The following is a 27,510-nucleotide window of genomic DNA, read 5'->3' on the forward strand; positions in this document are numbered from 1 at the left end:
ATATGGATTTTTTCGTAAAATATTGACTACACAGATCTGGATAAATGAAATCTGACACTTATTTTCTACCATTACTTCTTATGTTTGTCGTTTTGCGACAAGACAAGTGAATAAATTACATGTTATATTTATATATTCAGAAAGTTGTTTTCATTAAGCTATTGATCTGATTTGTCAGCAGTTCCTTGTTGAATGAACCACGGTCTCATGGTTCTGCTGTAACTGCAACTGCGTTAGCATATTAGTGAGGTGACATTATGTAAACTGCGCTTTGTTACTACAAAATAAGTAAATTTTAAGATGCCAACAAGATAAATGTTTGCGTTACCCAAAATGCGCCACTGATGACGCTCTTCTGAAGAAGAACAAAGGTAAGAAGTCTGGCGCTCGTAAATCACTCCTACTATGATTTCGGTAAAGTACTGTAACCTAACGCAATTTTAATAGTGACCAGCGGGGATTAAAGACTTCGAAAGGAATCTGCAAAGGAATTTATTTTGCACTTCAATGACCTGAGAAATACGAAAACAATTCACAGTACACAGTGCACCACCTTTTTGTTTCTACCCTCATTCAAAATTGATTACTGAACTGTTTCATCTCAAATATCCTTTGATGTGTTAATGATATAATCTATTTTCATCTTCATGAGTAGTTGCAGCTGGTTTTCAAGAGGAATTTACTGCGTTCTAGCAATAAACCTATGTTCCTTTTTTTTTGGCTCCAGAGTAATAGTCGTTGTTGAGAGATTATGTTTCATAGGTATGAAGTTGTGCACTCTGCCAATCTGCAAAACTGTCCACTAGTCAAGGAAAAATACATTATCAGCATCTTTGATGACCTAAAACGCATGTGAGGTGAGCGCCTTTAGCCGTTAAATCACAGGATATGAAAGATCATGTACTGTTCGGTTTGTATCTATTCGTATTTCCCAAATCATTGAGCTGTAGAAACATAATACTATCGTGAACTTCAGTACCATCAGTTAATTATTAAGAACAGACTGGGTTACAAGAAACCATTAACACCGCAATAAAAGGAGCAATTTACTTTCACCTCACCGTTTAATCTTTAAGTAGCTTCAGAAAAACGTAACCAGTAATGAATGTTCAGTAATACCTACGTATCTCCAATTAAATATTAAAATTAGCCGTTTATGTACAAAGCTATCATTGTAGCAATTTTGAATTGATTAAGTTACAAAATTGAAAAACGTATCGGTTGTATCATATTGAGACTAACACAAAATTCCGATTGTAAACTGTCTGTTGCATCCGCTTGTTACCCTTACCTAGTAAAAGTGCCCAAAAATCAGAAAAGCAAACGTGTAGCCCCTTAGACTTCAGAATATATTATTTTCATTTTCACTTAAAAATAATTGGTGTGATACCCTACAATTGTAGTTTCAAAGCGTGTAAGTGGTAAACTTCTATTAATAACCATAGTTTGCTGAAAATTGAATATCTGTTTGAATGGTCACTTGCCCCCCCCCCCCCCCCCCCACCCTGCTCCACCCTCGTCACCCTCTCTTAAGCGGCCCCAGGTGTTACCCTAGAACGTCAATATTGGAACTTAAGCAGATAAGTTTAACAACCACTGCTTAATACAATCCATTTTCTCGAGATGGGAGGCCAATACTGATCCCCTCTCAACATTCAAGGTGAATTCAATACTTTAGCTAAGTCTCCAAAAGAGCAATATGCACTTACTTACCTGTGGCGTGCGTGAATAGGAGCACTACGTCTGCAATTCTGGAGGACCGGGCGCCGACGCTGCAGGTTCCGGCATTGGCATTCGCCATCGCCGAGTTCAGCCGAAGGCCCGCTGTGTATCGTCGATTTAATAAAGTCAGTTACACAGTAGCCTGTGTTTCTCTGCACGCTTCGGCGCGAGGTTTTCGTTTCTCCCAAACCATACCTCTCTGTCGTGACTTGTTACGACCCCTGAGCTCGATGGATTGTAACAAATGTGTGGCATAACGTGAAGCAAATGCAAATTCATAGAGACTTCTAGTTTTCATTGAACACTATTCGAATTTCGTAAAGTCATTTACGTAGTCCCTTAATATCACAGTAACTATGACCTTTAACTAAAAGGCAGAGAGTTCTTCAAGACATATGAAGCTGTAAGTAACAGAGAACCTAAACGTTTCACTGAATAGTTCATGTAATATCGTTTGACAAAGACTGCAGGGTAGCTGACGTGAGCGAGACTCCATTCTGACAGACTAGCGGGCAGGCAGATTTCGGTCAATTCAGGTAGCAGCAGGTGTGTGTCCGCTGCCGTCAGTGTCGCTGTCCTGCTGCCTGTGTGTGCTTCCTCATTGGAAAACATGCGGCCATTCTTCGCAGAGGCTCAAGCCGCATTGTTCTGGCTTACGCCATAGAAGCAGCCGCCCGACCGAGTCTCGAACTCGGTACCTGCCAGGGAGTGCTAGTTCTGCAAGTTTCGCAGGAGAGTTTCTGTGAAATTTGGAAGGTAGGAGTCGAGGTACTGGCGGAAGTGAAGCTGTGAGGACGTGCATGGGTAGCTTAGTTAGCAGTCGAGGACCGGCTCCTCGCACCGGAGTTGTTTTCATCCGCGTCGCGGGACTTGTGGCGTGTAGCGTGCATTGTTATTGTACCTCATGGCGCACTGTTACCGCCGAGCGACACTTAAAGTAACATTCCAACCCGAACATGCATGACTATGCACTTATGAAATCGCACAATTCACTCGCGAAGAGCTAAGCTTAGACACACAGTAAGTGATAGGTATTCACGTCTCTATCACTGGCAGTACCGTCTATATTAAAATGACAACGGAGGAAGCATGTGCTGCCTTAGTTCCACAACACACACACGGACTCAAGCTTAAGCATCCTGACTGGCATATTGGGGAGCTGGTTTCGATCTTTGAACAATTCAGGTTTTTGAGCTCGCTTTCGAAGTGCTTCAAGACGTGGTCATCGAAGCCTATCGACCATACACCGGCGTTGTGGTCCACATCGCGTAAAAATGGCAGACTTTCACGACATACCCCGTGTTGAATGGAGTTCGTCAAGTGAAGTTCGACCTGTCGTAAGAGCTGATAGTTGGCGTGCGAGCCATCGTTGTGTATGATGGCCAGCTGCGGACGTGTGCTAGATGTGGACGAGAGGGCCTTGTTCGGTCTGATTGTCTCCGTCGCCGGTTGCTACAGATCCTGACCAGTGACGCAGATCCAAAAGCGACGTCACTTCTTCGCCGGACAGCTAGCCACAGCGGTGCGCAACCCGATTCGTCACTTCGTCACTTCACCGGCACTCCTCACTGGGAATGACGGTGCCGCCGAGGCCTCACCGGCATCATTTCCTCCGACAAATGCGCGACCATCAATTCTCCAGAGCTTGATGACCAGCTCACCCGCTACCATGGACATCGATGAGAGTGAGGTGCCTAACTCTGCTTTTCTTCAGACAGGCACGACCTTCGACAGTGAACGTCCACATTCTGACACAGACCAACGTCTCTGAAAGCAGCGGTCACCCTGAAAACGGAAGAAAAGTCGAACGCCCTCCGACGATAAACTTCTTCATGTGGCATCACGGGCAGTGGACCAGATACGTGATCTCCCTTCAAGCGCTCAGACGACAGTAGTGGCCGCTCCTGATGTCCCATCTGAGGAGCGTCTTTTCCACTGCCTGTTATCCCACCTGACCACGATGGACCCCATGGAGCGAGGTACCCTGGATCCCGCCACGGCTATCTCACCACAACCAGCCCACAATGAGTACGACAGTCGCCTGCCACCTTTTCCAGTCTCCTGGACTGACGATACAGCAGATCAAGATAGTGGCTTACCTATCAGGCAGTACCCCACAATGATGCCTGACCCACCTTCGAACTAGTGATTGCCACAGTGTTTGCACCGGATGTTTCATGCTGGCCAGACATCTCTGCCAGACTTTTGTGCCAATAGCGGGAGCACGTCCACGACACCACTGCATCGCGACGGTGAACCTGGCCATCATTGGCAATGCTCTGAGAGACAATTTACGCTGCTGATGTCGACATTGTCCTCCTCCAAGAACTGTCACTGATTTCCACGCCCCCAATGGTTACACGGCACACATCTCCCATGCCTCTCACAATGGTAGCGGAACCGCCATCCTCCTCCACTCAGGACACCCTGCGGAAGACGTAGTGTACCTACCTAATGCTAGAGGTATAGCCCTCACGCTGTTCGGCATCTACATCCTCAATGTATATGCGCCATCAGGTTCCAGTCGACGTCATAAATGATTCACCCTTTTTGCTGGCGAGGTAACGCTGCTTTTTGAGGGTAACGTGGATGACATGGTCCTCGGTGGAGATTCCAGCTTCACACAAGGGCCTACTGACCAATTTCCACGACATTCCCTGTGTGCGGCCCTCTGTCATCATCGACCAACTTCAACTTGTTGACACTTTCCTACATTCTTCCTTTCCTACACCTTTTCAGTACGATGTTAGTTGTTTTGGGATAGTAGTAGATAGGCGCCAACGCCTAAAGTGTTGCAGTTCCTTTTTTGGTTAGGACACAAGCGGCAGTGGCAAGTCGACCTTTTTTTATCTTCCCTTTCCTGTCCTGGAGCGGAAATAAAAGTTGGTACAGCAAAGAGCCCAGGTTCGAGTCTCCGTCTGGCACACAGTTTTAATCTGCAAGGAAATTTCATATCAGCCCACATTGCGCTTCAGAGTGAAAATTTCATTCTGGAGAAATCCCACAGGCCGCGACAGAGCCATGTCTCCGCAGTTTCTTTGCTGTCAGGAGTGACATCAGGTACTGCCGGAAGTGAGGCTGTGAGGACGGATCATGAGGCGTGCTTAGTTAGCTCAGTTGACAGTCTGCCGCCGGCAGTGCTGCGAGGCGGTCACACGCCAGGGCGCTGCAGGCGAGGAGCTCACCGTGTGTTTGTGTTTATTTCGGCCGCTGTAAGTGCCGTTTTCCTTCTAGTCTACCATGGTGTACAACTATCGGAAGAAGAAATTACATTTCAACTTTCTTTCCGACTTCGCCCGATACAAGGGCCTGGAGGTAGAACGATTTATTCGCGACGAAGTTAAAATACCACGCTGCGGTGTGCGACAAGGTGCTTCAAGAGGCAAAACGTGGACTGCACTTCTGTCATTCCGACGGCAACGTCGGACCCGTTACCGTCGATCACGCGTGTCTCGGCACACGAACGATAAGGATCTTCTAACTGCCGTTCGAACTACTTGCAGACGTCGTCATCGCGGCGCTCTGTCCGTTCAGGAACATGTCACCGAACGATGGGTACAATTTCAAATCCATCCCATTTTAAACGGTGTCAGAGAGGTCCGCATCGAGTTGCAGAAACACATGCCTTCCTATCTACGTATCGGAGGCTGCCGTGCCATTATAATATACGACGGGCAACCTTGCACCTGTTCCGGTTGCGGGAAAGGTCATCTACGGTCTGATTGCATTCAACGACGTGTCGCGCAGTTCCCGTTGTCGGAAGCGTCCGTCACACCCATGCAAATCCATCCCATTTTAAACGGTGTCAGAGAGGTCCGCATCGAGTTGCAGAAACACATGCCTTCCTATCTACGTATCGGAGGCTGCCGTGCCATTATAATATACGACGGGCAACCTTGCACCTGTTCCGGTTGCGGGAAAGGTCATCTACTGTCTGATTGCATTCAACGACGTGTCGCGCAGTTCCCGTTGTCGGAAGCGTCCGTCACACCCATGATAACCGCCTTACCAGTCACTGACGCAGCGGCTCTTTCCACGTTCCACGTCTACAGTTTCATCCAGTCCGTCACCCCACCTCCTCCTCCCCCCCCCCTCCCCCCCCCCCCCCCCCCCTGATCGCCCTGATCGGCATCGGCACGTCCCACCGTCCCAGCCACCTTCAGACGGTGCAGACGTCCCACCTGACAACGTTGCCGCCGAACAGGTTCCCGCACCGGACGCTGAGGAGACCTGTACTTCTTCACAACACCTGTTTGGCAATTTCATTGTACCCACCGACGCATTCGAACCAGATCGACTCTCCTTCTTGCCGTCGTCCGACACTGAGGAACACGTGCGCAAACAACGCTCGCCACGGGCTGTTAAGGCGTCGCCACCCAAGACGACGAAGACGACCCCACGCAGAGGTCGGCGAACAGCTTCCACGATAAACAAGACGTTTCGCACGACGGGACCACCGTGGAGGTCGCCACGCACAATGAAACGATCGGTGCGCAGGTTGAGACGCCTGTCTCCCCGCCGACAGCTCCAGATATCTCTCACCACGATGCAATTCCCATGGACATTGGGCAGACCCACGGCACAGGAGTATGGGCCGACGAGGCTGCCTGTTAACATCAAAAGCGAAGCACTGCAGCAGATGGGACGGGACTTCCTATCGGCGCCGTCCTGATATTTCCCTTGATGATGGTAGATGCGCGTCCACCACCACTGAAACAAACGTACCGGTTCGTCTCACTGAACATCAACATGATCGGCACTGTACCAAACCTGCAGCTCCTATGTGACATGCTTCGGGCCTCTGACGTCTACGTCGCCCTTATTCAGGAAGTACGCGTAGCAACACTACCACCGGTCTACGACTACGACTCATACACGTCAACATGTGATCAATCTGATCATGGAGTGGATTTCTACATACTATCGAACCATAAATATTGAATCCATACTGATGGAATTTACAGAAGGAATACCAAAGTTATTCTAAGCAGAAACAATTTTACAAAATGGTCGATTTGCTTCACCTATAAAATATGGATGGAAAATAATAATCTAAGAGCATCTCAGCAATAATATGAACGTACCTATGTTTCTAGCATTTGTAGACATAGAGAAAGCTTTTGGCAATGTTGACTGGAATACTCTCTTTCAAATTCTGAAGGCGGCAGGTGTAAAATACAGTGACCGCTACGGTCGCAGGTTCGAATCCTGCCTGGTGCATGGATTTGTGTGATGTCCTTACGGTAGTTAGGTTTAAAAAGTTGGGAGACTGATGACCTCAGATGTTGAGTGCTCAGAGCCATTTGAACCATTTTGTAATTACGTATGTTGAATTCTCTTAACCGTTGTTAAACCATTGTTGAACCAAATAGTCTCTCTTTTTTCTTTTTATTTAACACAGTTATAACTTTCTTATGTAAAGCCGGTCCAAAACTCTTGATAGGTTGAGAACAATGACACGAACGAGTCTTAATGATGACTTTGAAAAATTCAGTAGAGAGCGAAATGTGCTACAATTGAGAAAACAAAGAAGCAGAACCTGGCTGTTGTAATGTAAACAGTGCTAAGTTGGGCTCTATTACCACGCTTCGTCATTGTGTGTATGTATGTGACAAGACGGTCACCAAGATAATTTGTATTTTATCTTGGCGATGCTTTATATGACATAGATACGGTACATGGTCAGCTATGGTTCTTGTAAATGGAACTAAACGCTAACTTCGTCCGAAAGAGTTACTCCGAAATGAAGGTATTTCCGCAGAAGAGAAAATTTAGCAGAAGAAAAAGTCATACTCCCTTCTGTTTGTGGAGACAGGGATTGTGACAGGTAATCATAATTCTGAGATAGCTGCAGTACGTTCAATACGAATCTGAACCTACGAAAAACAATGTGGAAGACGACAGACATCTAACTTCATTCCACCAGATCTCACTACCAACTTCAGGACTTTGCGTTATCGATCGCGGCCAAAATTTCACAGGGATAGACATGTAATTTCTGCGGAGTAGATTTATGATCCTCAAACATCCCAACGTGAAACTATCTTACTCGCTCTAGAATTGGCTCAGCAAAGAATTCTGCGTAAAATCTTTTACCTTACATTAATATTACGATGAATCTATAAAAGATTACACATTTTTTAGTACATCCAGAATACACAATTTTAAAAACGTATAAATGTCTTTTTTGCGCTAGGAGCTGATTTCAATTCATTTTATGTCTAATAGACGACTGGGATAAATAAGTAACTGGGAACGCTGACCAGTCAATTTATGTTATCTGCGACAGTAAAGATCTTCCAAAGTTTAGTATAGATTACGAAGTTTTACGGAAATGCCAGGAGAAATATTAGGTTGGTGCGTAAGTTCGTAGCGTTCTCGGTTTGCATGTTCGTATTCTGGGTGCTACGTATTTGTTTATCGATTGTCATTTTCTCTTTGTAGTTAAAAAAAAAATTAAAATGGCCTTCGGGGAAAAGAGAAGCAGCTATATGGATATCAAGAGCTCAGATAGAAAACCAGTCCTAAGCAAAGAGAAAGCTGAAAGATGGAGGGAGTTTATGGATGGTCTATACAATGGAGATGAACTTGTACGCAATAGTATAGAAAGGGAAAGTGGACGGAGACCGAGATGAGATAGGGAATACGATGCTGCGTGAAGAATATGACACCGTTCTGAAATGTCTAAGTCGAAACTATGCCAAGGATTAGACGATACTTCGTCAGAACTACTGATAGCCTTGGGAGAGGCAGCCACGAACTGGTGTGCAAGTTGTATGAGACAGGTGGTATACCCTCGGACTTAGATAAGAATTTAATAATTCCATTTGCAAAGAAAGCAGGTGCTTAACGTGTGCATATTATCGAACTATCAGTTTAAATAAGTCATGGATGCAAAATACTAACACAAATTCCTTACAGAGGAATGGAAAAACTGGTAGAAACCGACTTCGGGGAAGAGAAATGTAGGAACGCCGGAGGTAGTACCGATCCTCCTACTGCTCACAGAAGAGAGGTTGAGCAAAGGCAAACCGACATTAATAGCACCTTCAGAAAGCTTTTGACAATGTTGACTGGAATACTCTCTTGAAATTCTGAAGGTAGCAGGGAGCGAAAGACTATTTACAACTTGTACAGGAAACAGAAGGCAATTATAACAGCCGAGGGCATGAAAGGAAGTCCTGGTTGAGAAGGGAGTGAGACAGGGTTGTAACCTGTCCCCGATGTTACTTTGTCTGTACATTAAACAAGCAACAGGAATTAAAGTTCAGGATAAAGAAATAAAAATCTTAAGGTTTCTCGATGGCACTGTTATTCTGTCAGAGGCAGAAAAAGGAAGAGCAGTGGAAAGTGATGGACAGTGTCTTCAAAGAAGGATTTAAGATGAACATCAAGAAACGCAAAAGAAGGTTAATGGACTGTAGTCGAATGAAACCAGATAATGCTAAGGGAATTAGATTAGGAAACGAGACAAAATGGTAGATGAGTTTTGCTATTTGGGTAGCAAGACAGTGATGATGGCCAAAGTAGAGAGGATATAAAATGTAGACTGGCAATGGCGAGAAAAACGTTTCTGAAGAAGAGAAATTTGTTATCATCGAATACAGATTTATGTGTTGGGAGGTCTTTCCTGGAGGTATCTGTCTGGAATGCAGCCATGTCTAGAAGTGAAATTTGGGCGGTGAACACCTTAGACGAAAAGAGAACAGAAGGTTTCGAAATGTGGTGCTGCTAAAGAATTTTGAAGATTACATGGGTCAATCATGTACCTATTGAGGAGATACTGAATGGAATTGGGAGACTAGAAATTAGTGGCAAAACTTGACCAAAAGAAGGGGTTACTTGAAAGAATACATTCTGAGACATCAAGGGAACACACCTTTAGTAGTAGTATTAGACAGAAGTGTGTGTGTGTGTGTGGGGGGGGGGGGGGGCAGATTTAGAAGGATGTAGGTTCAGTAGTTGTTCGGAGAATAATGTCGTACGGGATAGAGTAGCACGTAAAGCTGCATCAAACTAGTCCTCAGACTGAAGACGACAACAACAACAACGGCGATTACAATTCATTGTTGGCATTTGAGTTTATACATTGTCACTTTGACATTTGGAGGCACTGATTGGAGCTGTGGACGCTAGATAATGGAGTGCTAAGCGGAGAAATCGTAATGTTTCCCACATATTCTTCTGTTTGAGCTCAATAGAGTGGCGACAATAGCGGAGGCAGTCAGGAAAACTTGCGTCGTGTGTAGGGATAATGGTATTGGACAGAGCACTCCAAGAAAAGTATTTTCTCGTATTAAGGAGGATCGTTTTGTTGTTATTGAGTCTCCATGTTCAGAAAGACCTACAGGGTTTAATCAAGATCGTTTAAACACAATAATCCACATCGATCCGCGTCAGTGTACTTGATAACGGGCAAATATGATGAACTGTGATTATTCCAGAGTCGTGCAACATTTCTTCCAATGGGGAAGGTTTAAAAATCGGGTGTATGCTCTAAGCCGAAATCACAGGACTGAGCAAATGTCCAGATGCTCATCTCCGCTTGCTCATAATCAACTAGCTCTTGAACATCACCGACTGTTCATATCCTGAGTCGTTACTGGTGACGAGAAGTGGTGCCTTTATGCTAACACAAGGAAAAGAAAGAAGTGGTTGAACCCCAAAAAGGAGCAAATACCTGCGGCATCCACCAAAGGTAATGCTACGCATCTGATGAAACAGCGACAGTGAGGCGTACTACGAACAGGTTTCTCGAGCTCTAACCATCACTGCTAGCATTTATTGTCAAAATCTGAAACGTGTTGCAGACGCAGTCCAAGAACAACGACCGGAAGATTGCGTGAAGTGATGCTACCCCATGATAACGCCAGCCGGCATTCTGCTAGACTGCCATGAAACACTATATAGGAATTTGTTTGGGCAGTCATTTGGCACCCACTTTATGCGCCTAATATTACGATCTGATTTTCACCTTTCCCATTCTCTGTCGTACAATCTTCAAGGAATTTCCTTTCCGGATGAAAATGCGCTCCGACCATGGCTCGGCGATTTCATCACCTCAAAACTACGTGATTTCTACAGCCGCTGAATCGAATAGCTATCCAAGGGATGGCGACTGTTGTAAATAGCGAACATGAATATTTTTTCAATGACTTAAGTCTGCGGTGTACATCTCTGTTGTGTTTATTAAATTTACTGAAAAACGTTTGGAAATTGCGCATCAAACCAATACAAAAATTACAGTGTGTGAAGCAGTTACGGCAAAGAATCCAATATACAAACAAATGCTTCATAGAAAACACTATAGAAGATACGTACTATCAATTTCAGATGTCTCGAAACGTACTGCAAATATATGTCAAAAACTAAATGCAAGAAACAAGAAACAACACGCAAAAAGCAAGAACACAAACAAGTGCACATCAAATTTAGAAGAGAATTTTTCACAGGTGGCAGAGTTCTGCTTACAAACTAGTAAAACATTGAAATATCTAAACTGAAGTCCAAGCATACGTAAAGGACTACTGAGAAGTACAAAAGACATAACAGTGAAAAAAACTGAAATTAGAGAAGTACCGTATAATTTGCAAGAAATGGCAACAGAAAATCTTCAAGAAGCCGCTACGTATATAGTTCGATTTTAGAAAACATCTCTTTGACCAGGAAATGATGAAATGTGTCTGAAGATTATCTAAGTCCGCGAAAGCAGAGCGAGATGTCAGAGATAAGGAGGCCATTATTTTAGAGATTGGTAAAACTGGGCATTTTATTCAAACAGCCGCCGTTGATAACATCAAACGTAAAGCGAGTTGGCGATGGTAAGAGGAAAGATTTGTTTCGGTCGGTGTGAATATTTCTGTGAATTTTACATTGGTGAGTCATTGCATTATGACCACATCATTAATATTGTGTTGGTGCACCTCTGGGCAGCAATAAAGAATGGATTACAGATTGTGGCTTGCCGATGATATAAAGCAACAGATGTATAGACACAGGTCACGTAGTTCCCATAAGTGTCGGAAAATAGCGGTTTGTGAGTCCTAAGTATGCTCAATCGGCGTTCAGATAAGGCAAATTTGGTACCTATGTTGTCAAATGAGTTCACTATCATGCATCCTAAATCACTCTACCAAGGATCTTGCTGGAAAATGTCATTGCCGTCGGAGAAAAGATCAAGCACGAAACGACGTAGGTGGTCCTCGTTCTCTGGCGACGAGCCACAATCATCTGCCATTTATGGAATTCGTTTGCGTCAGTGGCTTTCCTCATTTCCGGCCCGTATCGTCCGTAGAGTAATTCGCATTCGTCTCTGCTCCCATTGTATACGGGGTCCCAGAAGAAATAGTTAGTATTCTGGGATATAACAGGAACGATCATTCGGTGCAAAAAGTTCTAGAATAAATGTGTGCTAAAATGGGTACCTTAGGCCCCGGGAGTGGACAACATTCCATTGGAACTACTGACGGCCTTGGGAGAGACAGTCCTGACAAAACACTACCATCTGGTGAGCAAGATGTATGAGACAGGCGAAATACCCTCAGACTTCAAGAAGAACACAATAATTCCAATCCCAAAGAAAGCACGTGTTGACAGATCTGAAAATTACCGAACTATCAGTTTAATAAGTCACAGCTGCAAAATACTAACGCGAATTCTTTACAGACGAATGGAGAAACTGGTAGAAGCCGACCTCGGCGAAGATCAGTTTGGATTCAGCAGAAATGTTGGAACATGTGAGGCAATACTGACCCTACGACTTACCTTAGAAAATAGATTAAGGAAAGGCAAAATCTACATTTCTAACATTTGTAGACTTAAAGAAAGCTTTTAACAATGTTGACTGGAATACTCTCTTTCAAATTCTGAAGGTGGCAGGGGTAAAATACAGGGAGCGAAAGGCTGTTTACAATTTGTACAGAAACCAGATGGCAGTTATAAGAGTCGAGGGGCATGAAAGGGAAGCAGCGGTTTGGAAGGGAGTGAGACAGGGTTGTAGCCTATCCCCGATGTTATTCAATGTCTATATTGAGCAAGCAGTAAAGGAAGCAACAGAAAAATTCGGAGTAGGTAATAAAGTCCATGGAGAAGAAATAAAAACGTTGAGGTTCGCCGATGACATTGTAATTCTGTCAGAGACAGCAAAGGACTTGGAAGAGCAGTTGAACGGAATGGACAGTGTCTTTAAAGGAGGATATAAGATGAACATCAACAAAAGCAAAACGAGGATAATGGAATGTAGTCGAATTAAGTCGGGTGATGCTGAGGGAATTAGATTAGGAAATGAGACACTTAAAGTAGTAAAGGAGTTTTGCTATTTGGGGAGCAAAATAACTGATGATGGTCGAAGTAGAGAGGATATAAAATGTAGACTGGCAATGGCAAGAAAAGCGTTTCTGAAGAAGAGAAATTTGTTAACATCGAGTATAGATTTGAGTGTCAGGAAGTCGTTTCTGAAAGTATTTGTATGGAGTGTAGCCATGTATGGAAGTGAAACATGGACCATAAATAGTTTGGACAAGAAGAGAATAGAAGCTTTCGAAATGTGGTGCTACAGAAGAATGCTGATGATTAGATGGATAGATCACATAACTAATGAGGAGGTATTGAATAGAATTGGGGAGAAGAGGAGTGTGTGGCACAACTTGACAAGAAGAAGGGACTGGTTGGTAGGACATGTTCTGAGGCATCAAGGGATCACAAATTTAGCATTGGAGGCAGCGTGGAGGATAAAACTCGTAGAGGGAGACCAAGAGATGAATACGCTAAGCAGATTCAGAAGGATGTAGGTTGCAGTAAGTACTGGGAGATGAAGAAGCTTGCACAAGACAGAGTAGCATGGAGAGCTGCATCAAACCAGTCTCAGGACTGAAGACAACAACAACAACAAGAGTTACGAGCACTTGTTCATGTTCTCTACATGTGAAACACATGTCTTCTACTGAATAAGAGTTCATAGCTGATAAGGCATGCCTTTGATAGCCCTTCTTTATTAGACCTTTTGCTTCAAATTATCGTTCCTGTCACATCCCTAGCAATTCCTTCTAGGACAGCCTGCATAATGATACACACACCCTACCAGGCCACGTGCGCGCAACGCTACAATATGTCATGGGATGTTGCAGTGGGCAGCGGTCATAATGTTTTGCCTCATCTATGTTTCATGTGCGTGAAGATGGTCTTCACTATCTTGCTGCTAGGTGATCGGTGTGACGAGGGCCTGGGAGAAAGACTCACGGCAAGGACAGGAGGAGGCAGACTGCAAATTTTAAACAAGTTGCGGTACAACTGTGGCAAAAGTTTCTGCTCGACGATCCGTCATCAGTTTCGTAACAAAATCTGTGAATGACGTGTCTACGTTCAGGGAAGAGGTTTTAGTTTTGATCACAAGCTATCAGCAGTGAAAGACGTTTGTACACTTACTGCAGATACGACAGAGGAAACTTATCTTGCCGAATTTTGACTGCAGTAGCACCCCAAAACAAGAGCATTTCGCCTAAGAAGACGGTAGCCCTTCGTCACTTACAAGTAGACACGGTTGGGGAAAACTGCGGTTATCTTGTGACACTTCTCTGCCAATGGAAGTTATTGAGATTTTTGTGCCTCTTTCTTTCGTCGATCAGTTGAAATATTCCCTCCGTCATTCAAGGTTTCTTCTGAGTTACGTTACTTGTTTCTGTGTTTGACTGCCCAATATCTCTGACTGCACTTTCTAGAGAAGTCCAGTCCTCTGACTTGCCAACTCTGGTACTCCTTATTGCAGTATCACCATCCTTAGCGAATGTCAAAGGCGTCTTATGTTTTCTCAGAACTTCAGTACCCCACTTCCTTCCACACTGATCCTTCCTGACGATTCTCTTAAGCTTCACTTTACTCCTCATCACTAATAAATTGTGATTTGAGTCTATATCTGATCCTGAATATGACTAACAATCCAATATCCGACGTCGGAATCTGTCTGACCAGAAGTAATGTATTGGAATCTTCGTGTTTTCGGGTCTCTTCGAAGTATACCTGCTCATCTTCTGATTCTTTGAAAAGAGCTTTCGCTATTACCACTCAAAATTCATTGCAGAACGCAGTTAGTCCTTCTCCTCTCTCATTCCAACAGCCAAGCCCAAGTTGTCCTGCAGCACTTTCTTCTATTCCTTCACCTAGAACCGAGTTTTATTTTCATCTCTCTTAACATAAAGAATTACCCACACAATATCCTCATACACTTCCTCTATCTCTACAATATCTGGTTGCGACGTCGGTATGTATACGCGAACTGTTGTTGTCGACGTTGATTTACTGTTGTCTGATGAAAACAACCGTATCACTGAACTGTTCACAGCAGTTCACTGACTGCCCTTCTTTCGTATTCATAACGAATGCTGCCCCATTTATACTATTTTCTGTTGTTGAACACAAATGCTTTACTGTAACCGGGCTTATTGATGACGTAAATGTAGATCGTTCTTCTAAAACTTTTAAAATAAGATTTGTATTAGTCTTGTTGAACTTACATCGACAATCCTGTGTTATGTAGTAACATTTGTGAGTACCTTTCAAAGGTCCATGATTCTACGAACAAGTAATGTAGATGCAAAATTTTTTGAGTTCTGGAAATGCGAACAGTTTAAATCATCACACATATACCCCCATTGATGTTTCTGTACAAAGATTGTGATTCACACAGATCACAATTTAGTAATAATTAAGTTGAGCTTTAAGAGAAATTTCAGGAAGAATCAATGTGGAATATTCCACTGCGGAATTATTTATGACTGTTTGCAGTTACCTAACGCTGTAGATAATATCTCAATACTCAATTCTGTTAAAAATCTCAAACAAGACAAACCACAGAAGTTGGACAGCATACATACAAGGAAGGTAAACACGAACAAAACTAGGGTAAATTAATAAATCAGGTGATCGACGACACAATGGAGTAAATAAACCTAGAGGTGGCTGGTTCCATGGAACCAAAGAAAACTGCATAATGCTTACGGCTTTAGGTTCGCATTCTGTACGTGCGAGGATCACACCTCTATCTAACTGTTTACAATTATATTTTCCGGCCGCGCGGTCTGTGGCGTCTTGTCACATCCGCGTGGCTCCCCTCTTTGGAGGTTCGAGTCCTCCCTCGGGTACGGGGGTGTGTGTTCCGTCCTTAGCGTAAGTTAATTTAAGTTAGATTAAGTAGTGTGTAAGCCTAGGAACCGATGACCTCAGTAGTTTGGTCCCATAAGACTTTACCACACATTTCTAAATTTTCAATTAGATTTTCAGTGGTTTTCTTCAAGGAGGACGTGACCGATTCCTATTTCTTCACTTGTCAATAATGAGTCTACACACCGTCACCGACAACGCTGTAATGTCGGAGTGAAAACACACTTCATTCTTTCAACCTCTGGAACGCTGGACAAATGTTTCATTATAAGTCACTTGAAATGAGAGGCCAGATGTTGGTGCAAATAAAGCACCAATGTCCTGCCTTTGATTTTGACATCACGTACTTTATCTCTAAAAGCTTGTATATCAGAAACAACTTAGGCCTCTTTCCAGAACTGGTCATTTCCCTAAAATTTATTTCTGTAACACCATTACCGTACCGAACTTCAGCATGTTACTCTGCAAAAGAACGCTTTAGAGTCTTCTGTTTTACACGACTAAACGTTAGGCGTGGCACATAGGAATTACTACATAAGGAATAGCAAAAAGAAGGGCTGCAACAAAAACAGGACTTAGTAATCCTGAAAAGCAACAAAATACTTCGGCGAATGGCCTCGCCATAGTGATGACACAGATACCCGTCACATCATCGAAGAGTTGTTGGGGTTGGCTAACACATGGAGATGTGACTGTCCGGGTCTGCCGAGAGCTGTTGGTAAGCAGGGTGCACTCGACCCTTGCGATGACAGTGAAGAAGCTACTTGACTGAGAAGTGGCGCCTCCTGTCACGGAAACTGATGACGGCCGGCACAGAGGTGTGCTGAACATTCCGTCCATACCCACATTCAGTGACGCCTATTGGCTGACGGTGACACACTGGTCGGCCTGTACCGTTAGGCTTCCTGAGGTCTATTTGGATGGAGTTAGAGGTTTCGTTTTGTCTGTGTGGAAACTGAAAATGATTAGTAGAAGAACCTAAGTCAATATATTTATAGTTGGTAGCAGTTGAATCTATGAAGCTCCTCTTGATGGACAATAGTCTATATGTTTGGAACAATGTCTCTGTAAAAGAAAATACTTGAGTGGTTTCATTTGTCTACTCTAGCGGTACCGAGTGAATGTCTCCGTTTTTAAGCAGTAGTCGTGGGTTAAATTTTACTCAAGTATATTGATCTCAAGTGCGAAACGGTGTGTCTTGGGTATAAGACGTTAGTGACATACCTCCAATGCCACGGATCGACTCCATTGAAGTCATTCTCCAGCACCACAACTGTAGCGTCTCTTGGATTCAACTGCGGCGCTGCTAGAATAGCATTAAGGAGAGCAGCAATCAGGAGAATCTGAAAAATATGTACAACACAAACGTTACCAGCACGAGAAACACTTAACCTCTCTGAATCCATTTTCTAACTCTCTCTCTCTGACTCCTCTCTGACACACACACACACACACACACACACACACACACACACACACACACAGAGAGAGAGAGAGGGGGGGGGGGGGAAGGAGGGCGAGAGAGGGAACGTACATACAAAAATTATAGACTCACAGTCACACTGCTACATTGCAGACCAGTTTTCGGTAACAAGAAATGTAATAACTCAGAGTGAACCAATGTTTTCGGTTTTTGTTTTTTCATTGTTCGTCTTTGAGGGTCAAACTAGTTGCTAAAAGACATTGTGATAATTCAGCTGGCTTGTATGCTTCAATTATAACTACTGTGCACGAGGGCGTATTTTTAGTTGATTTGAAGTAAACTGTTTCATTACCACCGATAAGCTGATATCGCCTACATTGGGGTTATCATGTTGTACCAGACCGAAAATTATGTTGAGCTTACAGTATTTCATAGTCCATACGGCTGTGTGGGAAGAATGACAGCTGAAAGTTTTCTTAGTAAAAATTCGGCATTGTCATGGTTGACAGGGTCGCACCTAATACGGAGGTGAAGTTTTGTATGTAAAATGAAAGAAGTACAACCCATAAGTGGCATTTATAGCCCTACCAGCATATATGAAACACATATACCTCTTGAATCGGAAAACAGGTTGCGTGTTCGCGTCTGTATTGGGTGATTTACAGTTCCTTTTACAGACATCTAGGGCTTACAGATAAGACTTAGTAGATAAACTTCTGATATGGAATCCATATCTTGAAATGCACCGTTTGGACATAAAATACAATTTCAAGATGGGATCGCTTTCAAAACTCCCGCTTCGCGGTATGCACACGAACTGAGCCCCTGTATTAATTATGAGATGACATACCACTTCCGTTCCACTACCACAACGTCTGCGAGAAACGCAATTTCGCCACTAGGGGGGCTAACTGTTACACGCCGCACCCTCGAATTTGAAGAGGACGTCCTCCGGCACATATGAGAGAACCCTGCAACGAGTACTCGAAACACAGCCCATGTCATGGGTGCCTCTGGAGCACACACATCATATATCTCACTGTCTCCCCTCTGTGCGTGCCGTGAACTGGGAAATTTGATAATGATGCAATCTTCAACGTTATTAAATCCAAACTGGACACTTACGGAAATGAGTTGCTTATCAGAACTTTACCTACGAAGGCCCTCCATAACCTCTAGAATCCTGTAATATGAACTGTGAAAAGCCTAGTGTGTGAAACTTCATACGCGTATTGGTCATATCATACTGCTGTGTGATCCATGATTTGGAGTAAGAATAATGTAACATTCGTGTGATCTTGAAAGGTCGACAGAATTGCAATTTAACATTCTTCTTCAGTCTTCTACTACTCTAGAGTGAGCTGATGAAAGAGACACTAAATTCCCGTTCAGGATGGTCAACGTAAAATTGTGAATGAAGTATTCTCGTGGTTGCCCTCAAACGACTCAGTGTCGTCCATCACCCATCTCGACACCGAGTTTTCACTCTGTAATTACCTCGTTCGGCGGGACGTTGAGAAGGAACCTCGTTTGAAGACACTGAAAATCTGGCTTCTGATTAGACTATATGTTGGTTTGAAGCATTAGGTCTGACATTTGCGATGTATGAAACTCGTCACCTCCCGTAGCGAGCAAACAATTATCCACGGCAAAATCAGATGTTGATCTAAGCCAAATGTTACAAGAAAACAGAGCATCTACTTTTACGTAATTTGAGAGATCTAAAACAATTCGCGATTTCACTGTAAGAAGTGATGTACCGATTATTGGAGAGTTTTCTTATATGAAACCAAAGATAAGTGCTTCTGTTCCCTCATCATCCTTTTAAAGCAGAGGTAATCTTCCGACTTTTACAGGTAGTTGATTCCATTACTCTCTCACCTGCAGATGTTCATGGAAGTGTTATTAGGATCCGTTTGTGTCGTAGTCGGTTTGCCACTGTGTCTCAACAGTGCGTCTCGAATGACAAACAGCCCACAGTTGCACTAAATTATGTTTATTTTAAACCTTGACCATGGTTTCTGCTATAATAATGTAGCCTTCTTGAGAAGTCTTACACACTGATAAATGAAAAATGTCTTAGCCCAGCGGCTGCGTCAAGACCAATAAAATAACTTCAACAGCCATAAGCCTGTTTCGAACATAAGTTAAATTACATATGGCACCGTATGTGTTCCGTCACTACCTCTGTGATACTCACATACGGTTCCATATGTAATTTTACTTATGTTCGAAACAGGTTTATGTCTGTTGAAGTTATTTTATTGGTCTTGACGCAGCCGCTGGGCTAGGACATTTTTCATTTACCAGTGTGTAAGACTTCTCAAGAAGGCTGTATTATTATAGCAGAAACCATGGTCAAGGTTTAAAATAAACATAATTTAGTGCAATTGTGGCCCTTTTTCATTCGAGACAGTTTAGTAACAGTTTCTGTTGTCGCTGCCATGATGAAAATAATCAACATTGCGTGTTCAAAATCATCTAATACAAATATTGCTTTCGTCTCGCTCATCTAGATGGCTGAAACAAAGACAAAATCTGAGAGAAAAGTAAGTGCTCGTGTTACGAAAAGTGACAACAGTTAAGTAAAAAGCGGTGCTCAAAACATATGTCACAGCAGTATTTATATCCACTGACTCTTTAAGCAGAGAACGACGCCTCAATCGGACGGCATGAGAGTACCGCGTAGTAGTATTAATCAACAGCCTTTAGTAATGTAGATCAGATATTTTAAATAGGCCCAGAAGGTATCCGAAACTGAAGAATCACTTCCAGGGCCCATGACGCGAGTAAAACTTGTGAACCTTTAATATATCACAGTTTAGTTAAGTTTGTGCCATGTTCAGCAACACAGTTTTCCGTCCTCACTCAGCATTACGCTTAGCGACTTGTTGCGCTGGTGCCGAAAGACGAAGTGTTTTCCGCGCACATGACTGAGAGGTATTGGGACCATGGCGGAAGGAGCTGTGGATAAGCACAGCCAGTTGGTGGATATCCAAGAACAGGAACCTCCCTACAACGCACACGCCAAAGAGCCGCCCTTGGGACCTCACTAATGGTCAGCACAGGACCGTTGCGTGGACACAAAGAACCCATTGATGTAGTCGGTGTCTGTGGGCTAGAGGACGGGATTCAACTGGAGACGCACACAAGGGTTCCCTATTAACTGTGTGTTTTAGTACCCGACAGCAGTAAGTAGACCAGTCGAGTGAGGGAAGACAGTGTATAGTGAATTGTATAGGCTCTGAATTAAGTGTATTGGTGAACAGCAGTATTTCACACGAAAAGACCATCAGTACCGTAGGGCATACAATGGTTTTCTTTACAAGCGACGACGATATGGATTTTCTTGTCTGCATCCTTTAAGGGTGACTATTTTGTATGTGCCATTGCACAGAAGATGATCTTGTTATTAAGAGTACATGCTGAAAAATAAGGCCTTTAAAGTGCAACTTCTAAATCTTTTTAAATCGAAAACCGTTGTTTTGTAACATTCTACAACGTAATTCTTCACGTCTACATATTTACATAGTCATCCAGGCGATGAATACATTTCTCCCAACGAGAGACCAATTTGGTGATATCGTCACTGACAATGTCTGCTGACGGTTTTATAACGTCACCTCTGGTTGCACCGCTTCGTCACTATTAAAGTGAAGTACTCGAAGGTTTTCTTTAAGTTTTCGAAACAGATGGAAATCGGCCCAAGTCATGACTGTATGGAGGATGAACGATGACAGCGAACACAAGGCATCGAACTGTTGCAGATGTCGCAACGCTCGTGTGTGCTCCATATGTGGACGAATTCGAACCTCGATTCCAGCACGTTGTTCTTCACTCAGAGACACAATTACATTATACACTGCCACGTTACACGTTACAGTTTGGAGGCCTCTAGCTGCAGAAAGTTGAAATACACTAACGGAAAACAAGCGCGACACCAAGGGGAAGTGCGACATAAACTAAAGTGGCTACAAGTGTTTCTACATCCGAAAGATGATGTCTATTGAAATTTTGTGCCAGTCGTATAAGAATGGCGCTAGTAGTGCACTATAAGGATGCAAATCAGGTTTACTTTAAATACACGCTGTTATGGTCGGGAGCATGTATTATCTTTGAAATTGGAAGTAGGGATTTTATGACAGTCAAGAATGTCTTTAGGGCTACAGTTTGTGGGCTGGACCCTGTTGCAGTTCGTCGGTTAATTACTGCTGTTCACCGATACACTTAATGCAAAGTCTGTACAATTCACTTTACATTATGTCCCATCACTCGACTGGCCTAATTACTGCTGTCTGGCACTAAAACACAGTTAACATGGATCCCTTGTGTGCTTCTCCAGCTGAATCCTACCCTCTCGCCCAGGAAAAGACACCGACTACATCAATGGGTTCTTTGTGTCCATAAAATGGCCCTGTGCTGACCATTCGTGAGGTGCCATGTGCGGCTCACTGGTTTGCGAGCTTTAAGGAGGGCTCCTGTTCTTGAATGTCCACCAACTGGCTCTACAGCTCCTTTCGCCATGGCCACAACACCTCTCCCGTTACTCGTGTGTGCGGGTTTCCCTCTCGCGGTACCAGCGCAACAAGTCGCTAAGCATATTGCTGAGCAAGGACGAAACAATGCTGTTGCTCAAATGGCACAAAGTTAACAACATTGTGACACATTATAGGTTCACACGTTGCACCCGCGTCATCGGCCTTGAAAGTGATTCTTCAGTTTCGGATACCTTCTGGGCCCATTTAAAATTTCTCATCTATGTTAATAAACGATGTTGATTTATACTGCTACATGGCGTTCTCGTGGCGTTCGATAGAGGCGTCGTTCTCTGCTTAAAGAGTCAGTGGATACAAGTATCGCAGTGCCATGTGTTTTGGAGCAGCGCTTTTTTCGTAAATACTGTCACTTTTCTTAACACTAGTACGTATTTTTCTCTCAGATTTTGTCTTTAATTCAGCCATCCAGATGAGAGAGAAGAAAGGAATATTTGTATTTGAGCAGTATCAACACGCACTGTTAAGTCACAGTGACACGCCGACTACGACAACGACAGACCTTAACAGCACCTAACGGTTGAGAGAGAGTTATGGAATCAACTACTAGTAGAACACAATGCATGCGTGTTTGCATGTTTGCATTCAGCATTCACGCGGTTACGCCAGTTATTAACGTACAAGCATTTCACATCTTCTATGGCTTATTACACGTTTACCTTATCTTGTGATGTTGCAATGTTAATCCGTTAAATATGTTATCCAGACAAATGTATTCCCGGAATTCCATTACTCTATATTACTTTTTGGTGTTGCGTGTATGTGGATATGAAGAATAAAGGTGGAGAATATTAATAGTGATTGCTTTATTTATAAAGCTATAAGATTTCACATAAATCATTCGGAGGCTTGCAATAAATGATACAAACTGCGGAATGGTTACATGATTTTTAATTTTATGAGCCTTAACCAGGTTTCTGGACCACTCGGGGTATCTTCTTCCGAAGAAATGAAGTCACTTGACTTACATTACATCAAAATCATAAGCATACATTATGAGCGGAATCGCTCAAGTAGCATTTTATCTCATAATGTGTGCTTTTAATTTTAACGTAATGGAAGCTATGACTTTATTCTTTCTGGAGAATGTAAGGGGTCCGTAGGCCCTTACTATAAGTTTGCACTCGGCACAGGTCGATAGGGCAAACAATCGATAGTGTGTCGTGTTGCGAGTGTGAGTTGGAGTCAGTTCCCAGGTTGCAGGCCGAGCCGTGTGGAGGCCTGTTGCTGTAATGCAAGGGTTTACCGACAATGGGAGTGGCCATCGCCGCTGTTTAACCCCTTTGTGTTAGAATAATACGGGAAAGTGAAGAAGTATAATTACGATAGTGATCAGTGATATTTCTGTGCCGATATTTTTGGTTTCGCTTCTACCGCGCCGGCATCATTTGGATTGCAGTGTTGGATTGCAGTGTTGGATTGCAGTGATTGAATTTGCGTGTGACAATAATGAATAGCGAGGAAGCCTGTGCTGAGATTAGCCGTAATTAATTATGTATGACGAAGGCAGTGGCTGTCTCCTTCCTTTTGTATTTTTGAGACGAATATAGGTCCTTGATTAGTGAAGCTGTGTTGGCGTTTCTTCTTGTCACCGGACATTTCATTATTACAGCATTTGAGAAGGACAAAATGGAATGTAACAACTGCGTAGCAGTCAAATCCGATTGGCAGCCCCATTAGGTACACGGTCACATTAATTAATATTTATTTGGGCTGCTATTCAGATCCGGATCGGGTCGAGATACATAAATCGGAGATGTTACAAGAAGATACACCTAATGGTATTGAAAGCAGGTCAAGCCTTATTACATTGAACCTTATGCAGTTGACTATCACCATTCGTCGTCTCATGCTCCAGGCAATGTCATTGTCCATCAATATGAGATCTGAAGACGATCGTGTGATAATCGAAACGGGTCACAGTCCAATAAAGGTGCCTTGGTATGTAGACTGCTATAATTAATTTCTAAACTTATATCTCTAGTGATGTTTTCTAAATTAAAATGTGCTCATGTCTGGGTCCACAAATTACTACTATTTCATCGTTACTATACAAAGGAACTAAGAGGGACGCCAACTATATTTTGGGTATAAGGACATTTTACGCAGCTTAGAAATCGCATTTGTACGTTGTTTGTTTGTGATACGCTCATGTAAGAAGGACAAACGCCTAACAGATGTCGGAACACGACAGCAGGCTTATGGATTATTGATATACATTATTAACAAAGGAAAAATTTCCTGTAAGACTCAACGACTATGGTGAATATTTTTGTGAAGTAAACGATCTAGATCACTAAATAAATGTCTCTATTTATAACGCCGTTTCGGCTACTGTCATCACCATATCAAAACTTAGATCCTGTAAAACAAGATCAGTTTCAGTATAAAGCAAAACCTGCACCACATGCTGGAATTTAGTGAATTGAAGGCCCGATTAGGTGTAGGAGTTATTGATACTGACACTTAGACTTTATTTTGTGAGTTCCAAGTTTTGATCTGATGATGGCACTACCCAAAATGACATTATAAATGTATTAAGCGATGTAGACTCTTTTATTAAAAAAATTAACAAGTTTGTGTTTATGTTTTCTTGATGTAGCTGCTCACTTTGTGCTTGATCCCACAACTGTCATAAGAGTATGGACTCGCTGAGTTCAAGAGGACCACACTCAACGCCTCTCAAGATCTCCTACGCCCCACGTGATTGGGACATAAGAGGTCAGGTACACACAGCCCAGTCACGTACTTTTTGTGACGATACGGACTGTCTCCGGTTAAAGAAGTATTCACTTGGAGAGTGCTACGATGTTTGGACCACGAAGGACTACTGTTAGCTTGGCGATCACTGTTGCGGCTCCACGTGACGTGACGGCTTGGAGAGGCACGATGGCAGTGGTGAAACAATGAACACAAGGATAGCATCACGTTATCTTATCAGACATTCCGGTTCGGCGTACAGCATCACATAAGTGCTCAGGACAACGGCAGATTGCATCCATCACTGCCATCGGGAGCAACAACCTAGGCGTGAGAGTATGCGATTGCTTAGAGTACACTATTATCTCTGGTTTGTATAGCCGGTGATTTTCACGGCATGCAGTACACTACAGACTTGTTAAGGCCGGCAGACTTCTTTCGACAAGACAATGCAAGATTACTTGTTGCTCAAGTTGTTCTGACCCATCAATACAGAGTGAGTTAGACTGTTGATCTGGTTGTCACGTTCTCTACATCTCTCAACCTTTGGAAACATCTGGTAACGGGTTGTCGAGCATTTGCCACATCCCCAGTCATCATCCTCTATGGGTGAGGTGCATGGAGGGGACCCGTATTTGTCATCAAAACTCATTTCGACACGATAGCCTACCGGTTTAGACCCGTTTCTGCTGATAGGTATGATAACGCTGCGTAATAAACTTTGCAGCCTATATGCCCCCATATCACCTACAACTTTAATCATGTGTTCTTCTTACTATACTGTACACACACTATAAGTAAAATTTTGATATTTATTGTGGTTAGTTGTATGATTTTTTGCACTGTATAAAAATAATAGTATTTACAATTATAATAATCGCTTGTGAGGCTGTTAGATCTTCATTGGGCGCTACGTTCACAGGCAGGTACGGATGTATTCCAGAACTGTAGAGCACCACGGAAATCAGGTACCTAGGCTGAACAAACACTGTCTAAAGAAGCAGAACCCAGACAGAAAAAGCTTGGTGAGCTGCAGCTTCAACGGTGGAAGAACATCGCAGATTCCAATGCAGTCCATTGCAATCTACAAAATGTTTCCCGCTTTCTGGAGAGGCCCATGTTACCCTTGCAGTAAGCAAAAAATACATACCGACTAAAACGGAGGGATTTGCTTAAAGACGCCTTAAAGGATCTCAGGATCTTTCGTCGAGGGAGACAACATACGAGCTGACAGTGGTGGTCATGAACATAAATGTTTCTCCCCCCCCCCCCCCCCATTGCATCACAGGGAATACCCATCACAGCACACACACTCAATCACTATCTGCAGTACTTGTATAGCAGCTGGACGACAATCAACTACAGATCAGTAGCCACCCAAAAAGTGTGACAAAATTTGAGTGCACATGAAATAAAACTGTCATAGATGTTCTGATCAAAAGCATCTCGACATCCCAACGTACTGTGTAACCGACCACTAGGTGTCACGAGAGGCAGAGCCACCAATGTTTGAGGAGGCAGTCAGGTATTGTGTGGTCAGTAGAGAAGCAGTAATAGCAGAATGGGTCTGGTCTGGAAAGCTTAGTGACTTCCAAAGTGGGCTAGTGATTGGAATTAACCTAAGTAGATACCTGTCAGGGACATTTCAGTCTTTCTGAAGCTGCCAAGTGGAATGTTGGTGATTTAATTACGCAGTGGCAACGCAAAGGAGCAACCACAATAAAATGACAGCTGCCAGACCTCATCTAATGGCGGAAACGGACCGTAGAGCAATGTAGAAGGTAGTTATGGCTGTGAATAACTGCAAGAAATCAGTCATCATTTCCAACGAGCTACCAGCAATCCAGCTAGCACAACGAGTATGGGTAAGCAGTTGAAAATAATAGATAGCTTTAATAATTCCTTATAAGCCACAATATATGTAGTGAAGGCTAAGTAATGGATAAGCTGGAGCTAAGACCGACGTCACAGAACAATCGATGACTACAAGTGAGTGATTTAGAATGATGAATCACGCTGTAGCTGTGGTAATCCAACGGAAAGGTTTGGATTTGGCAAATTCCTGGATGTCACTAACTGCCATAATACCAACAGTGAAGTACAGAGGAGATTTTGTTATGGTATTAGGGTGTTTCTGCAATAGCGGCCCCTTAGCAGTTAGACGGACCGCACAAGCGATAAGCAAGATGGGCTGCCGACCTCCTTTCAAGAGCGCAGAGTGAAACATCGCCAGTGGATATAAACATCAACAGGTTTTCCGAATAAACATGGAACTACTCGTAAATCTCCAGACATGTGACAGTGTTCCAACAATCGTGGCTCACGTAGCACTCCGCCGACTCGGCCTTATAAGCACACCCGGATAGTCAGACTGGCAGTGTTTACCTACCTCTAGGGACAGCTCCAGCCAGTACTTACGACGGATCTAGCATAGTATACCCTGGCCATAACATTCAGTAGCACGCTGTTCATTGTAATTCGTAGAGATGATTTTGGTCATTATTTTCTTTCATTATGTAGTTTCCTTATTTGGTTTTGTCACTACAAGAGTTGTGGGCTTTTCATTTTCTTGGCTTTGACAATTGGTGCCTGCCAAGAAGTCATTGTTTCAAATTATAATATAGTGTGTTCATACTTGGCTGTTAGTTTTTTCCTGCCGTCCGCAGGACATCACATTTTCGTTGTCAGCGCGTGGTCCCATTATTGCGCTTAAGAAAACGTTAAATGCAGAAGAACATGAACACATTTCACAGTATCGTGTACTGAATACAATGCAGGCACAGTTCGGAGACGTTGACTGTTTGTTTCAGCATGACACTGCACCCTGTCATGAGGCAGAATCTGTGAGAAAATGGTTTGTGGACAGTAACATATCTGAAACTGACTGGACTGCCAGGAGTCCCAACCTGAACCCAATGGAAAACCTTTGTGGAAATAACACGTTTAATTCGCTCCACA

At 43.3% G+C, this 27,510-nt stretch overlaps 1 protein-coding gene across 3 annotated transcripts in view; it reads right to left on the minus strand.

Moving 5' to 3' along the window:
* Nucleotides 1-27,510, minus strand: part of LOC126418481 (endocuticle structural glycoprotein SgAbd-5-like) — a 140,456-nt gene that overhangs the window by 55,277 nt on the left and 57,669 nt on the right. For 2 of the 3 annotated variants that reach the window (XM_050085258.1, XM_050085256.1), the window contains exon 2: nt 17,101-17,219. The exons of the other annotated variant lie outside the window; for it this stretch is intronic. In XM_050085258.1, the coding sequence (XP_049941215.1) occupies nt 17,101-17,219 (119 nt within the window). The remainder of the gene's footprint in view (nt 1-17,100; nt 17,220-27,510) is intronic. 3 annotated transcript variants of the gene reach the window in all.

The sequence above is a fragment of the Schistocerca serialis genome, chromosome 9 (assembly GCF_023864345.2).
Source record: "Schistocerca serialis cubense isolate TAMUIC-IGC-003099 chromosome 9, iqSchSeri2.2, whole genome shotgun sequence".
Lineage (NCBI taxonomy): Eukaryota > Metazoa > Arthropoda > Insecta > Orthoptera > Acrididae > Schistocerca > Schistocerca serialis.